This window comes from Herpailurus yagouaroundi, unplaced genomic scaffold (genome assembly GCF_014898765.1).
Source record: "Herpailurus yagouaroundi ecotype Mexico unplaced genomic scaffold, PumYag 207, whole genome shotgun sequence".
NCBI classification, from domain to species: domain Eukaryota; kingdom Metazoa; phylum Chordata; class Mammalia; order Carnivora; family Felidae; genus Herpailurus; species Herpailurus yagouaroundi.
Window position 1 is genome coordinate 2120431 of NW_024412438.1, and position 16308 is coordinate 2136738.

The following is a 16308-nucleotide window of genomic DNA, read 5'->3' on the forward strand; positions in this document are numbered from 1 at the left end:
ATGAGAAGAAAGATGATTTGCCTTTATTACTAGCTTATTTGTCACTGGGCTTGGTCTTACAGATGCATGATGGGAGCTTCCTTCTCCTTCGGGGGCGAGGAAAGGGCGGGATGACATAGGAGCACGTACTACATGCTTCCGGAAGACAGGTTAGATCAGGGGAAGATGTGCAGCTGAGAATAGCAACAAAGCAGCTATTTTACTTCAAAGAGAGGTCTTCAGCGTTCACTCTCCTCTCTGTGGTTCGGGGTTTAGGAACGGGAGCAGGAGCTACAAAAAGAGGAGGAGAGACAGGTCAAGAACTTTGAGATGTGCCAGGAGTTTGAGCAGAATGCCAGTGCCTTCCTTCAGTGGATCTTGGAGACCAGGTGTGTGGTGCTGTCCCCAAACCCATGATCCCTGTGTCACCACGGGGGTGAAATGCATGTCTGAGGAGAGTAGGGGAGGGGGGGGGGGTCCTATAGGATTTATGGTGTTCTAAAATCACCAGATCCTGTCTGTGTTTTTCATCTGGAATTGATGGTTTTCTAAGTCAGTCCGTGCAAAAGCAAGAAACGAGAATTTCGTGCCACTGCCCGTCGTGTTGCCTTCCATGTTCTCTCCTTGATGCTCTCACTTTCCCCCATTGCCTGTGATTAAAGTCTAAAAACCATAGCAGTCCCTTATGTTGGCACTTTACAAAGTGCTTCTATACCCGTCACCTCCCTTAACTCTCAGAGAGACCTTGAAATGTGCACAGAGCCGATTCGATTATCTCTGTCCCCAAGTGTGGGAAGAAGATCAGTAGGCGAGTTGACTTGCTCCAGGTCACGTGTGTATTTATGGGCACGACCAAAGGTGGAGCCTACTGTGAACACCTGCTATGAAGCTCGCAGGCTGCCCCATCGCTAAGAAGAAGCCGTGGTGAAAATCAGTGAGATAATAGGTGTGGGCTGCTTTTATTAAATGCAGAATGTCCTATACATGACAATAACATTTGTCACATCTTCCGGGGCAAATGACCTGGAAAAGAAGAGACTCGGAAGGTGTAATACGTTAGCATAAATGTCAAGGTTTGTAGGCCGTCTCCAGCAGGTGGGTCAGAAATGTGGTCAAAGTGGTGGTTTCGACAGTCCGTAATATATACCGACTGCTCCCACAAACCCAGCAAGGAAAAACCAGACAATGAGCAGAAAGCAATCCTGTGTCATGGCCGAAACTCAGGTGACAGAGGACAGAGAAAGCAAAGTGCATCATCCTCTGCCTCTGGTGTGGTCCGTCCCACCCACCCCCACCCCCACCCCCAGCAGTGTGTCCCCGACACTTCGCATGGTCACCTGACACCTGAGCTCTTCTCCATCCCAGGACAGGAGGAGCTGCACAGAGGCTCCTCTGAGGGGGCGAGACTCTGGGGACAGTGCAAAACAGGTTCCTCTTTTCTGGTTACAGAAGATTTAGAATATTTCTTAGATCTGAGGAAAGAAGATCATTGAAGTCATCCATGTTAACACGTGGTTTCTCTTTTCTCTCTTCTGATCGCTGCTCCCGACCTCCACGCCCAGGGCTTATTTTCTGGATGGGTCAGTATTTTGTGTTACCGTGTTTGTTTTGTCATAGATGTGTCTGTTATATTCTGGAGGCAAACGGAGGACTCAGCATGGGGCATCTTTGCCATCGTCACCATCAGATTGAGATGGCACCTAAGTGGAAGCTTGGGGTGGAAAGAGAAGTACAGGGTATATCATCCTGCCCTGTACCCCCCGAGGGGGAGACTTGCCCTTGTTAGGTTAAGGGTATGTCCCAGAGTAAGAATCAGGGGGACTACGGCAGCCTTCTCACAGGCACAGAAGAATGAGGACAGACCTTCCTTCCCTTCTCATCTGTCCGGCAACTTGCTAGCTGACAGAAGGGTTTGGTTTCATGAAAATCTGGTGTGAAAATTCATTCTGAAGAGGCCGTTATAATAAGATAAGGAGGTGGAGAAACGTAGGCTATCAGAGTCAGTCCGTCTGGGTGAAATCTTGACCTCTGATTCTATGAGTAACACTTTCCTCCGCTTCTTAACTAGGTCTTTGCTCAAAGAGACGGGAACCCTGGAATCCCAGTTGGAAGCAAATAAAGTAAGTGATGTTGAGCATCAGCTGAGGATGTTGCCAGAACTCAGAATTACAAGGAGTGCCAGGAAAACCAGGAGAACTTTTACGTGAACCTAAAGGCAACCCTAGTAGTGCTTTTACGTAAATTTCCGGGCCTGAAGGTCAAGAGCTTAAGGTTCTAGTCCCAACCCTGCCCTCCATTTGCATTCTAACCATTGACTGACACTTCACGGACAAGGACATCAGTTGACTTCAATGTCTGAACCGGAGCTTTTGTATCTGTACAATGGAGCTCATAATGCCTACATCATTATGATTAAGATGATGATTACGAACGAGAGCCGGGGTGCCCGGATGGCTCAGTCAGTTAAGTGCGTGACTTCAGCTCAGGTCGTGATCTCAAGGTTCAGGGTTCGTGGGTCTGAGCCCTGTGTGGGGCTGTCTGCTCTCGGCATGGAGCCCATTTCGGATCCTCTGTCCCCATCAGATCTTTCAGATCCTCTCTGCTCCTCTCCGGTGCCTGTGCACATGCATGTTCTTTGTCTTTCTTTTTCCTCTCTCTCTATTTTTGAGAGAGGTATAAACTTAAAATAAACTTAAAAAAAAAGGAGAACAGATACAGAAGCTCCAGGCCTACGATCTGGAGCATTCCCCAATTTCTGTTGTCATTTGACATGGGAAAATAATACGATTGAATGTAGAGGATCTCTCGAGGCGTCCTGGAAGTGCTACTCCTCTCTCCTGCAGCACGTAACTGCTAACTCTTAGACTTCTATATGGCAGATGTCCAGAATGACAGACGTCCCATCACTTAACCTTCCCACCATCGCATAAATGAGGAATACAGAAGTGGACCTCTTGAGCAGTTCATTTTTCACAGAGGACAGGAAGATGCCTGAAAATCATTCAGGAGCAGGCCGGGGAAACCCAAACCCATCAGCTTCTTAATCTTCTCTACCATCGCCTGGTTCGGAGCTACCCTGTGTGACCGCTCTTTCCTTTTGTTGGTCTTCTCTAGCGGAAACAGAAGGAGATTCAGGCCATGAAGCGCCAGCTGACCAAGATTGAGGATCTGGGAGACAACTTAGAAGAGGCTCTGGTCCTGGACATCAAGTACAGCACCATCGGGCTGGCCCAGCAGTGGGACCAGCTCCACCAGCTGGGAACGCGGATGCAGCACAACCTGGAACAACAGATCCAAGCCAAGTACTGTGGACCCGTGACCAGGGCTGGGCAGGGTGTGGGTGGTACTGGGTGTCAGGAACTTAGTGAGCCCCAAGGGCTAGAGTTTGGGGTACTGTTTATAAAAGAGCTGCTTCAGAGGTAGTATGCACGCCATCTCCAGACTAATCAATATTCTCTTTCTCTCCGTCTCTCTCTGCTGCCCCACAGGATGACGATTTCTTTTTATATGGGAATCTATTTTGAGACAGGGGACAGAGCCCCATCCCCCCTGAAGCTATTCGTCATTCAGTTCTCAGAGTCCCTTGTTCTTATGCGATCTCTTCAGGAAACAGTCCCTTTTGTAAAAGCCTGTCTCAGATGTCTAGAATGCAAGAAATAGTCAAGGTGGAGAGCCAGAAGAGCAAAATTCGCTTGTTTTTCTAAATAAATTAATTATGTCAAAGCAGCTTGAGGTGTCGATAACAATGACAGCATTGTTATCTAGACAAGGGATTGGCAAACTTTCCCTGTAAACAGACCAATTGTAAATGCGTCAGCCTTGGAGAGCCATGTCGTTTCTGTTGCAACTACTCACTCTGCTGTTGTAGAGACACAGGGCTATTAATAACCCACAAATTCATGAGCCTGTACGTGTTTCAATAAGATTCTATTTATGGACACTGAAATTTGAATTTCGTGCGACTTTAATGTTGAATGAAACACTTCTTCTTCTAATTATTTCCAACCACGTGAAGAGGTAAAGAACCCTCCATAGCCCATTAAACTGTGCAAAAGCAAATGGCAGGCTAGATTTGGCCCACGGGTCATAGTTTGCCAAGCCCTGAACTAGATGATCTGAATAGCATATTATCCACCGATATCCCTCTCTTCCACACGGCAAGCCTTCTGATGTTTTTCCGTTTCATTTCATGGGCCACTTCATGCTTTTCCTTTCAGAGACACCATAGGTGTGAGTGAGGAGACATTGAAGGAGTTCAGCACAACCTATAAGTGAGTAGATCTTCATAGTTGACCCGTTCTTTGCTTTCCAACACATTCAGAATGAATCTCCAAATAACTAAATTTGTCCCCTCAGTGTGGCTTGGTAAGATCTGAAATGAAGATCTAGACGTGTTAATGAGCCTCAAGTCACGGCTTTGAATGTGTCTATGAGAATTCCTGGACTTGAGAAAATGCAATTTCTCTCATGCTCCCCATTTGACTGTCTTTACTCCATCCACCGGGTTAAAAATAGTGCAGAAACACAGGCAAGCTCTCCACTCAGCCCTCTGATGACCTGTGGCACGTTAAAGCCTCAGCCAGTCCCACAAGAACTGTCCGTTTCTGTTCTTATCTGGTTCTCCATGGAACTTGATAAAATGGTTTTGTTCTTCAGACATTTTGATGAGAATCTGACGGGGCGCTTGAGTCACAGAGATTTCCGGTCCTGCCTCAGAGGACTCAACTACTACCTGCCCATGGTGGAGGACGATGAACCGGAGCCCAAGTTTGAGAAGTTCCTGGATGTCGTCGATCCAGGGAGGTAGGAAGGAGACTGAGGGAATGGGGCTTGGAGACCAGGGCAGAGAGTGAAATGATCCATAAAACATGACTCTGTTAACTCATCTCAGGAATAGGAAGACACAGACTGTATAGACATGAGTTGGGCAGCCTTTTCTGCCTCGGTAGGATCAGCTCCAAAGTGCATGGCACTGATTCCAGCTCAGGCACAGCCCCTGCAATTTGCTTGATTCCTGCTTTTCACTTTTCATCTATGAATTTCAGCTGGTTCTTGAGAGAAGCATCTTTCCCTGTAAGGTCCTAGGATACCCAATTGGTGGGGGTGGGGTTGTGTGCATGGGGGGTGGGGGTGGGGTGGAGACAGTCATGAAGGTGCTAGTTCTTTCCAATGCCAAGGATGCCACAAGACCAGAAATTGAGGCCTTCGATTCAACTTGAAAAGCTTGAAGCGCCTGGGGACTGGGGCTGGTGGAGACTTGCAGACTGTGAGGGACATCCGGCCAGAGGGCTCCCCCGGGAGCAGAGGCTGGGGCCACAGAAGCTGCATTGGTTTAGCTGCAAGGGTGTGGGAAGCAGAGTCAAAACAGAGATCGCAGCCCACGTTCTCAGAGAGCTGAGCCCATTTGTCCCCCAGGAAGGGCTACATCACTCTGGAGGACTACACCTCATTCCTGATTGACAAGGAGTCAGAGAACATCAAGTCCAGCGATGAAATAGAGAACGGCTTCCAGGCCCTGGCGGAGGGCAAGGCCTATATTACCAAAGACGACATGAAGCAGGTCAGATTTCAGTTGCGTCCACGGTCACTGTGCTCCCATCGTATTCCAGAGCTTGGTTACTTGGGGCCGGGGCAGCCTCCCATTGGCAGCTACCCTCCCCCACCCACCTTTTGTCCTCTTGGCTCAGACACTCTACTGCACAACTTGTCATTTGCTTTACTCACCTTTCATTTTGTCTTGTCTCGGCGTAAAAATGTAGAGTCATCCTCTAATGACTGTAGCAGTCAATTCCAAACCTGAAACTCAATTTGGAAAACTGTTTCCTATCCCAAAGTTTATGGAATGGGATAAAGTGTGTGGTCAAAGTGAGAGGGGAGCCTCTGGGTCGGGGCTGGTTGAAAAGATGGGCTGGCTGGTCTTACTCCTGGGAAATTACAGATTTCGGAGAAGGTGTGCGGTGGGAACAGGGCTGGCTGCTGCTTCTAAGTCTCTGTGGTCCCTAAGGTTCAAGGCCTATCGCCAGCTCCAAGGAGTCAGCTGTTTTTCATCCCTAGGACTGTATCTCTGTTTTGTTTCAGGCCCTAACCCCAGAACAAGTGCAGTTCTGTGCATCACATATGCAAGAATACGTGGACCCGCGAGGCCAAAGACACCTTGCTGGTTATGACTACGTGGGCTTCACCAGTTCCTACTTTGGCAACTGATAAACAGCTTTCCCGGGGTCATAGAAAATCTTGGTGTGGTGGGAAGTACTGGGGGAGGAAGGAGACAGGCAAGTAGACAGGAGATAGTCGTGTGTGCGTGTGTGTGTGTGTGTGTGTGTGTTACACTTATTAGAGGACCCGGAAAAATCTCAAGCTAGAGGATATAAGGCATTAACAGAGTTGGAGGAGAGGAAGCATCACGGGCTTATTTCTTACGCAACCAGTGACTACTCAGGGGTCAAGTTCTTTATTTTTTCTTGTTGGAGTCTACACATTCTTTATTACTTTGTTTTGTTCTGATTGCGGAATAAAATATTTCCTTTTGTAAAAAAAAAAAAAACACCCTCATATTTAAGTATTTCTTTTTAATAGGGCAATATGAAGTAACATGTTACACACGTGAGCTTCTGTATTTCTGAGAATCACATAGCCATCTAAACATGGGCAGGTAATTACACTGCGAACAAGGGCCAGGGTAGAACGGATAAAGTCCAAGACGAGTTACAAAGAGCTTCTCTTGAGTTTTGGACATGTCTAAATGCTCACCTTTGACGGGTGCCCGGGTGGCTCCGTCTGTTAAGCGTCCGACTCTTGGTTTCGGCTCAGGTCACGATCTCGCGGTTTCGTGAGTTCGAGCCTGGAGTCAGGCTCTGCGGTGACAGCACGGAGCCTGCTTGGGATTCTCTCTGCCCCTCCCCCGCTCACTCTGTCTCTTTCTCAAAACAAATAAATAAATAGAACTCCTACGTTTGGAAGTGAAGATATTTGACATCCTGAAGAACCCCAATACTTGTGTCTTTAGAAGAAGAAGAAAAATGCCAGCACCTGTTTTCCTCTTGATCTGTCCCTTTTCCACACTTCTCCATGAGAGAGGATGTCATTAGTCTCAGAACGGTGAGATTCTGGCCAAACAGGGCTTCCTTTTGTACTCTGCGTCCTCACGTTTGCCCTTACATTTTTTTTTTCAACGTTTTTTATTTATTTTTGGGACAGAGAGAGACAGAGCATGAACGGGGGAGGGGCAGAGAGAGAGGGAGACACAGAATCAGAAACAGGCTCCAGGCTCCGAGCCGTCAGCCCAGAGCCCGACGCGGGGCTCGAACACACGGACCGCGAGATCGTGACCTGGCTGAAGTCGGACGCTCAACCGACTGCGCCACCCAGGCGCCCCTGCCCTTACATTTTAATGCAATGACGAGATTATTGGTTTTGATTTCCTTCTGCCTCCCATTAGAGAACTCTAATTCTCTAAGAAGAGAATTAGTAAGAAGTAGTAGAACTGTTTCCAAAATGAAGAATTAAGGAAGAAAAACAAGAAGAGGGGGGTGCTGTCTCCAAAAGGTGTTCAGGCCAAAGCTGACGTTCTGTCCAGACTTGTAAAAGCCGATGGTGTCGTTTGCTGGAGAGAATTCTTAGGTCAGTCTGCCTTGTACCTTGTGCTAGTATCCCGCACGGTGTCCGCGGCCAGCCCCTGGATATTGCTACCTGATTATCGCCTTGTCCCAACTCATCCTTCACACAAAAGTCAGTCCTTCCTCAGCCAGGGACAAATTCTGTCCCTGGAGCCACTTAAGCGAATCTTTGGTTAAAACCAAAAAGCTATCTTTGCTGCTAATAATGTATAAAGCTTTTTACTAAGTTTTGCTTAAACATTTGGAGACTACTGAACATGAAAATCAAAAAGGATTTGAAGAAAAAAACCACTTGATTATGAGTTACCAAGAATGGTTGCAGTTGACAAAAAGCTAGCCCAATGGACCATCACAAACGGTATCATTAATATCACACTTACCAAGAAGTAGGGAGACTCTAACAAACACGTGCTCGTGATGAACAAAGGCAAAGGTAAGTATGGTTCCATTCTCATCCCGAGCCTCCCCCTCCCCCAAGTATCTGCAAGGCCTAAATCAGATTATTAGGCATGATGGATGATGGGTTAAGAAATGCTTTAAGGCAAAGGACTATTAGCATTTCATGAAAGATATTGGGTCATATTGAGGCCAGAGGAGATAATATTTATCTGATGAATCAACAAAAGACCACAAGAAGATGATGATGTCAGAGTCACATACAGCTCCCTCTGAAGTCAGATTCTGACCACCTAGGCACACAAGTACAAATGGAAATGCAGGGAGCAGCATACATAATTTTGTTGGGTCTGTAAATATTCAACTTTTAACAATTAGAACTCCTATCAAATGTCCCTCGGGATTTGGGTTTAAGTTCCACCTAACTGATACTCTACTTTTTTTTCAATTTTTTTAACATTTTATTTATTTTGGGGAGGGAGAGAGAGAGACAGAGCTGTCAGCACAGAGCCTGATGCGGAGCTCGACCTCACAAACTACAAGATCATGACCTGAGCTGAAGTCAGATGCTTAACCACCTGAGCCACCCAGGCACCCCAATACTCATCTTTTACTAACTTTCTGTTCACTTACTTTAAACTGGAGCCCTTGACTTAGTCCTATTAACTCTTTTCTTTACAACATATAGATTGAAGCCTGTTTCCGAGCCCCAGCCCTACAGCTACATCCGTGGGTGTTTTCATGATCCCTACTGCTCAGTTGTGTCTCTATAACCCTTCCACTCCTAAAAGAATGCTCCCCTTTACTTTTAATGCACCTCTCTGACACCAGGCATTTGCCTGGAAGCTGTCAGATTTCTGTTTCCTGTATCCAGGCCGGTTTCCCAATCTGCAATCCTCTCAAGGCCCAGGATCCGGATTCCTGCTTTCTGCAGTCAGATGCTGTGCCAGGCAACAGCCCTGTACTCCTGCTTGTCCAGTTAAATCATGGAATGCAAGATGCAGGGCACTGCTGGTCCCAGCTTCCACCAACATGAACAGGCGGCTTCAAGTGATGCTGTCTGGAAGCTCCAAACAATAACAGATGGCTGTAAGGAGTGCTCTGTGCGTGGCAGGCTCTGTTCTGAAAACTTTATAACAATCTTCTCCAAAAGAGCCCTAGAAATCAGATGCCACCAGGGGTGCTGGGTGGCTCCGTGGGTGAAGCAGTCGATTTCGGTCCATGTCATGGTCTCATGGTTTGTGAGTTTGAGCCCCGCGTCGGGCTCTGTGTTGACAGCTCAGAGCCTGGAGCCTGATTCAGATTCTGTGTCTCCTTCTCTCTCTGCCCCTCCCCTGCTCTCTCTCTCTCTCTCTCTCTCTCTGTCAAAAATAAATAAATATTTAAGAAAAAGAAAGCAGATCCTACTATCATCCCATTCTATGGCTGGGAAACGGAGGCACAGAAAGGCGAAGAAGCTTGCCCTAGGTCATGTGTGCAAAACGTGACAGATCAGGGCTTTAACCTCAGGAAGTCAGATTCCAGACCCTCGTCGCTTAATGGGCTCCTTAAGGACCATGAGTTGGGCACATGTGGTCGTGTTCACATCGGAGGGGCCTCTGTTTTGCTGTGTGTGTGTGTGTGTGTGTGTGTGCGCGCGTGCATGTGCCTGGAAGGATGATTTATTCTTTGTAAGAAGCACATGGTCACTTATTTAACCAAAGGAGGGAATTTGAATCACCTAGAGTGATTTCATAAACTCTTTCTGCCTGGCCCCACCCCAGGTCAGTTGTAGGCTCTGTCTGTAGGGATGGCTCCCAGGGACACCTATTCTGAACAATCGTTCCACCCCCATGTGATTTTTACGTCCTTCCAAACTTAAGACTACTACATTTGGAAGTCAGTAGGACCTTTGAGTATTACTTACTAATTCTTGAAACATCTTTACCCACCACTGCTTGGTGTGCATTTAGGGAATACTATGCTAGATGGACTGAATCGATTTGGGAAATGAATTTGCTCAGGCAGCCTCAGTGCAATGGGGAGATTACTCCCAGCCCGGAGTGAAAAGGATGCGAGAGTACCCAACTTCTCTCCAATGACCCAGGCCCCTTCTGCCATCTGACTAACTCTCCTACCTCTCCCCAACCTGTTCTCTCCTCTGGGATCTGGCTCCCTTCTTGCCAAATTTAATTTCCACAAAGTTCTAACTGGAGTCTGTGTTTCTTTCCTGAGAACATAGAAAAGTATGAATTCTCATTTGAAAAAAAATCCCCCCAATATGAGTTTCTCTCAACTCTTGCCCCCCACTGCTCACTCATTGCTGAATTATGTGAATTCGGCATTTTCAAAACCTCTTATGTTTCATAATTTTCTTCAGCTTCCAGCCCCACTATCCACGTTCTGGTCTCCATGCCTTTCTTTATGATGATGATGATGGATTTCTTACTGATCTCTTTGCCTCTTTTTTCTCTCTGCTGAGATCTGTCATCCTCTCTGCTGCTGGATTAATCTTCCTGAATCAGTTTCCAGACGCCACTCAGCTCTCTGCTCAGAGGTTTTACGGTGTCCTCTCTCCCACTGCCGAAGGCATCAAGCCTGAAGCAAGGTATTGAAGCTGCTCTCCGCGAAAAAATGCCTTCACCCAAGTCAACTTCTCAGCACCACTGGTGACGCATTTTCAGCGTCTCTGGACAATTCACCAAACTCTGACACAGGCCTAGATTGCCTTGTCATTGAGACTTTAGTTACCCAATTTTCTCTTTTAGCAGATTCTTCCTTCCCACTGACTGCATTAAAACTTACCCATCTGGGGGCGCCTGGGTGGCGCAGTCGGTTAAGCGTCCGACTTCAGCCAGGTCACGATCTCGCGGTCCGTGAGTTCGAGCCCCGCGTCAGGCTCTGGGCTGATGGCTCGGAGCCTGGAGCCTGTTTCCGATTCTGTGTCTCCCTCTCTCTCTGCCCCTCCCCCGTTCATGCTCTGTCTCTCTCTGTCCCAAAAATAAATAAACGTTGAAAAAAAGAAAAACTTAGCCATCTGTGAAGAACAAGTTCAAGTATCACCTTAGACACAAAACCTCTGAAATCCACCGATGTTAACCTTGAAGTCTCTGATTCTCCACGGAAATTAACCTCTCCCCAAACTAAAAGCTGATATTACGTTGCTTAGCTCGTTATCAATAATAGCAACCGACACTTATGGGAAGATGACTATGATCCAAGTACTGTGCTAAATTCTTTACATGCATGGTTCCGTTTAGTAAGCCATGCAAAACCACCAAGGTGCAACCATTTTACAGATGAGGACGTTGAGGCTGAGAAAGGTAATGTAACTTACCCAGCATCACACAGTTAGTTACAGGGCCTGCATTCAAACTCCTACTTGACAACCGTGCGAATTCATAATACCTTTACTTACTCCTAAGAATGTCTGTGCACGAGATATTACAGGTGGAAAGTGTAATACACAGGACAGTGTATCCACCACAGATTCTACAGGACAGTGTCCATGCTAGGGAGTGAGCCAAGCAAGGAGGTCCTTGACACCAGAGATCATGAGGCCAACACAGGGCACAAAGAAACAATGAGCCAGAGATAGATGGGACAATAATATAAAAAAAGGTGAAAGGCACCCTCTGGGGGAGAGAAAAAAAAAACCTACCTTTTCATTTAACAGAACATTCAAACGAATCTGTCAAATAGATTCCCAATGAATTTTGATCTTGGAAGAGCATTTTAGGTAAGATAGTCTAATTATACAGTGATTTTACGTATATCTACAGTATCCCTGATAGGGCCCCAGCCAGCCCTGCTTTGAACTTGAAGTGCCAAGCTGCTCTCTGTTCAGCCGAGCTGGAAAATTCTTAACGAATGGGGTTTCTGTGGTGGCGGCTCTTAGGCCGAAAGTGGAAATTCAGATTCTGAGCTCAGTGGGAGTTAAGCACCATGGACAGAGCAGGAAGCCCTGCTCCGCTCCCCCAGCAGCCCTCCCCCTGCCCCCCACCCCCGGGACTGTAGGCTGCAGGATTGGGCTCTCCCAGAGGGTTGGGGATGGGACAGCTTTGACCTGAGACACAGAGTATGTGGCCGGTTGGCCTGGGTTCCTGTTCTCAGTCCAGCCTCCGCAAAGGAGGCTGAGCCACAGGAGAGCCTTCATCCTGCACCCAACAACCTCCCTCGGAAGGCACTTCTCAGGGCTGTTTGCACAGCCCGGTTCCTTAAACTATAAACAATAGGGTTGAGGAGAGGGGTCACCACAGTATAGGTGACCGCAATCAGCTGATCCCGCTCAAGAGAGTAACTGGCTTTGGGCCTCAAGTACATGAAGGAGGCACAGCCATAGTGGATGGTGACCACTGTGAGATGTGAGGCACAGGTGGAGAAGGCCTTCTTCCGCCCCTCAGTGGAGGGGATCCTCAGGATAGCTGCCAAAATGTAGGCGTAGGAGACGGTGATGAAGGAGAAAGAGACCAGGAGGACCAGCAGGCTAAGGATGAGGATGCCCAGCTCACTCGGGCCTGTGTCCCCACAGGCCAGGCTCAGCACTGGCGGCGTGTCACAGAAAAAGTGCTGGATCTCGTGGGAGCCGCAGAATGGGAGGTGGAAAATGACCAGTGTCATTCCCAGCCCAAAGAGGTACCCACTCAGGAAGGAGGTGCCAACCAGCCGGGCGCAGAAAGGAGGATCCATGCGGCTGGCATAGTGCAATGGGGCACAGATGGCCACATACCTGTCAAAGCCCATGACGGCCAGGAGGAAGCAGTTGGTACAGGCCCACGAGGCAGAGAAGAACATCTGGGCCGCACAGCCCTCATAGGAGATGGCCTGGCCCCCCATGACCAGACTGGAGAGCATCTTAGGGATGATGCCCAAGGTGTAGCAGGTCTCAGAGAAAGACAGGAAGGAAAGGAGGAGGTACATGGGGGTGTGCAGATGGCTGTCCAGCCTGATGACCACAATAATGAAGACATTGCTGGTCAGGGTGACCAGATACAGAGAGAAGAAGAGTGCAAAGAGCAGGAGCTGAAGCTCCCCGAAGCCGGAGAAGCCCAGGAAGACAAAGCCCCTCCAGGCGGTTGCATTGGTCTGCCCCATCCTCGGTGGTACCCTCATAGATGTGTGGATCCCTTCCCCCTTGTCTGTAGATGCCCCGCTTCTTTACAAGGCAGGATGAGGTGGGTTCTCATTCCTTTGTGCCTGTTGGAACTCAAAAAGATGGCTGTATTTTTAGACAGCCATCAAACCTCAGAAAGGTATTTATCTCATTAGAGGCACAGATATGTGGATCCATTTCACATGCATGTATATGCATGCACAGGCATGCACAAAGGCACACAATGTGCACACATGTGCACACACATAGACACACACGTGTACATGCACACCAGGTGCAAAGCCCTCACACATAATCACGCATATCTCCTCAGTACACCGCACGTTCGCCATTAATGACCATATCCACCAATCACAAATACATCAGGCATGCTATAAATGCACATCTATTGAGAAAGCACATAAATAAGTAGATGTGTGCACCACACATATATTCATACCAACATCATATATACATACACCCGCATAAGAATACACATACGCGTCGCCTGTTAGAACGCGATGGGGGGTGGCTTAATGGACATTGTTTTATGAGTCAGGCAGCAGAACCGAGACTAGAGGAAAAGTGTCTGCGTCCTAATCTAACAATCCTTCCCCTAGTGACGACTCTTCTCAGACACCGTGGGACATGCACTCCCATGAACACGGAGCTCAGCAAGAATCCCTTGTCTGTGTCGCTCTCCCAAAGTCTTTTCCATATAAGTCCACGCCTAGCACTGGAGGAAGCATCAGAACTCAGGGAAGGGGCGGGTCCCCAGCACACCGATCAGCTGCCAGGGGCTGCCGCTGGGAGACTGGGCAGGGGGGGCTCTCTACTCACCCTCACCCGAAGAGGCTCATGGGGAGGCAAGCCCTCCTTCTCAGCGACCATGCTCTACGCGCCGCCCCGCCACCCTGCCTGCAGGAGAAGAGACCTGAGATCCATCTCAAAACTCCTGCTGTGGGCAAAAGGCGATGTTCCCAGGTTATACCAGGACAGCTTCCACACCTGTGGACCCAGGAGGTGAGTCATCACTGCTTCCATGGAAACAGCTTCTCTCTCTGAGGGTCCCCTGTCCCCATGGGTGTGATGTCAGGAAGCACTTCTAATGGCGCTTGCCATTAGCTGTGAGTATTCTTTTGGGGAAAGCATAAGAGGAACCGTGAACAAACAGATGCTAGCATCATTATTCAAACAACAACTCGATATGTGCTAAATATTATATTTATTATTTTCACCTGTCAAATCTCTTTTAAAGCTTCAAATGCCCTGGTGAAAGAGAGTTGACAGTCGCATTTTATGGAAGAGGAAACCAAGCCCAATAGAGTCTAAGTGACCCATCCAAGATCGCAGAACTCAGATTCAACCTCTTAGAGTCTCCCTGTAAGATGTATACTAAGAACACAGGAATTCACCTTCCCCTGCTGTTGTCTCATGAGCTGGAGATGACTGTTTCTGACCTGTGTCCAGTTTCACAGGTCATACTGCGTGCTCACAGTATGAGAGCACCCTCATTTCCCAGGTTTACCCCCTTCACCTATCCTCATCTGTCCACTCCACTTTTTCACGTGCATCTTTTTAAAGCTTATCTATTTTTTGAGAGAGAGACAGAGAGCAGAGGATGGGCAAAGAGAGAGGGAGAGAGAGGATCCCAGGTAGGCTCCACACTCTGAGTGCGGAGCCCGACGCGGGGCTCCACCCCGCGAAACGTGAGATCATGACCCAGGCTGAAATCAAGAGTCAGGTGCTTAACCAACTGAGCCACCCAGGTGCCACCAGACACATCTTTTCAAAAGGAACCTTACTTTATTTCCATCTTTCTGCAATACTGCAATAACTGTACCCAGATTTTTAATCCATCCGTCAGACCATCCTGAAACCTGAAAATATCCAGAAATTCCAGGATTCGTCATCTTAGCTAACTCTTCGCTCAATGCGCATTGTTCTCGAGTACACCAGCAGTGTGAACCCACCCCTCCAATACACATTTTTGCCCATTCGCTGGCTCAGGAGAAATGGTAATGATGATTGTTAAAATGCATTCAGTGCCAGACATCTTGCTGACTCCATTAGCCGAATTGAACACTCAAAATATTTAAAGATTATTCTGATTACCCTCCCTTTTTGGATAAGAAGGCTGAAGCATAGAAAACGTAAATAACTTACTGAAGACAAGGTGACAAGGGCCAACACGACAACAAGTGGCCTCAGGAACGCTTCTCTTAACTACCGTGTCATTTATGGTAACCTGCATCAGTCAGAAGGGTCCACGGGGCACCTGAGTGGATCAGTCGGTTAAGCATCCAACTCTTGATCTCAGGTCATGATTTCAGGGTTCTGAAGTTCAAGCCCTGCATCGGGCTCCTCACTGGCAGGATGGAACCTGCTTGGGATTCTCTCTCTCCCTCTCTCTCTCTGCCTCTCCCTGCTCTCTCTCAAAATAAATGAATAAACTTAAAAACAGGAGTTAAGGGTCCAAAAGATGAGCAAGACATGGACATCAGTACAAGAGTACAACTGTTGGCTTTCTAGCAATTTCCCTAGCACTTGGTATTATTTTGTCTGTCGACCTAGAGACTGTAGCATGCATTTTTCATTTCAAACATTCTACATAAACTTAATATTGAATGATTTCCAGTAAAATATGGAAAAGTTGCAATGACATGACTGTATTTACTTAAATCCACCAACACATTCCTATAATTTTTAAACAGCCATATGCCTTTTTCAAGAAATTAAGAGAGTACTTAACACGTGCGTATATAAACTTTTATATTTAACCTCACATTCAATTTCAGGGTTCTTCGTTCTCCCCTGTGTATCCAGGTGACCGTGGGCTTCATGTTCCTTCAGCCTTCTCTTAGTATATCTTACACTGCATGCTGGCTAGCAACTCTCCTCATTTTTGCTTATCTGAGGATTTTTTTCATTTTGCCTTCATTCGTGAAATACAGTTTTGCTGGATAAAAACTTCCTAGTCCATGGAGTACCTTTCTTCGTCTTCCCCTATGTCATTTTCAGTGTCTCTGTCCTCCCTAATTTCTAATGCACACACTGCCCTTAATGGCATTGTCATTTTATTCTATGCAAATTCTCCTGTTGTTTCAACATTTTCTCTTTAACTTTGGCTTTCATCTATTTGTGTCTGGTGTGTTTACATATGCTTTTGTGTTTTTCTTACTTGTGATTTATGGAACATCATGACTTTCTACCTCATTGTGTTCTACCAAATTTGGGCAGTTTTCA

The 16308-nt window shown here is 47.3% G+C and overlaps 2 protein-coding genes across 3 annotated transcripts in view; one reads left to right on the plus strand and one right to left on the minus strand.

Moving 5' to 3' along the window:
* SPTA1 (spectrin alpha, erythrocytic 1) overlaps positions 1-6670 on the plus strand; it is a 65405-nt gene extending 58735 nt beyond the window's left edge. Inside the window, exons 44-51 of one of the 2 annotated variants that reach the window (XM_040452496.1) lie at positions 256-368; positions 1542-1559; positions 2048-2099; positions 3094-3281; positions 4197-4250; positions 4636-4782; positions 5395-5539; positions 6058-6670. In XM_040452496.1, the coding sequence (XP_040308430.1) occupies positions 256-368; positions 1542-1559; positions 2048-2099; positions 3094-3281; positions 4197-4250; positions 4636-4782; positions 5395-5539; positions 6058-6183 (843 nt within the window). In that variant the 3' untranslated portion in view covers positions 6184-6670. The remainder of the gene's footprint in view (positions 1-255; positions 369-1541; positions 1560-2047; positions 2100-3093; positions 3282-4196; positions 4251-4635; positions 4783-5394; positions 5540-6057) is intronic. The other variant, XM_040452495.1, reaches the window with a different exon arrangement.
* A 5452-nt stretch (positions 6671-12122) lies between these two features.
* OR10Z1 (olfactory receptor family 10 subfamily Z member 1) lies at positions 12123-13064 on the minus strand. Its single transcript, XM_040452358.1, has one exon. The coding sequence runs from the start codon at positions 13062-13064 to the stop codon at positions 12123-12125; it is 942 nt and encodes a 313-aa protein (XP_040308292.1).
* Positions 13065-16308: the final 3244 nt, after the last annotated feature.

Excerpts from the sequence above, each read along its gene's own strand:
- OR10Z1 (XM_040452358.1), bottom strand. The coding sequence starts at position 13,064 with ATGGGGCAGACCAATGCAACCGCCTGGAGGGGCTTTGTCTTCCTGGGC.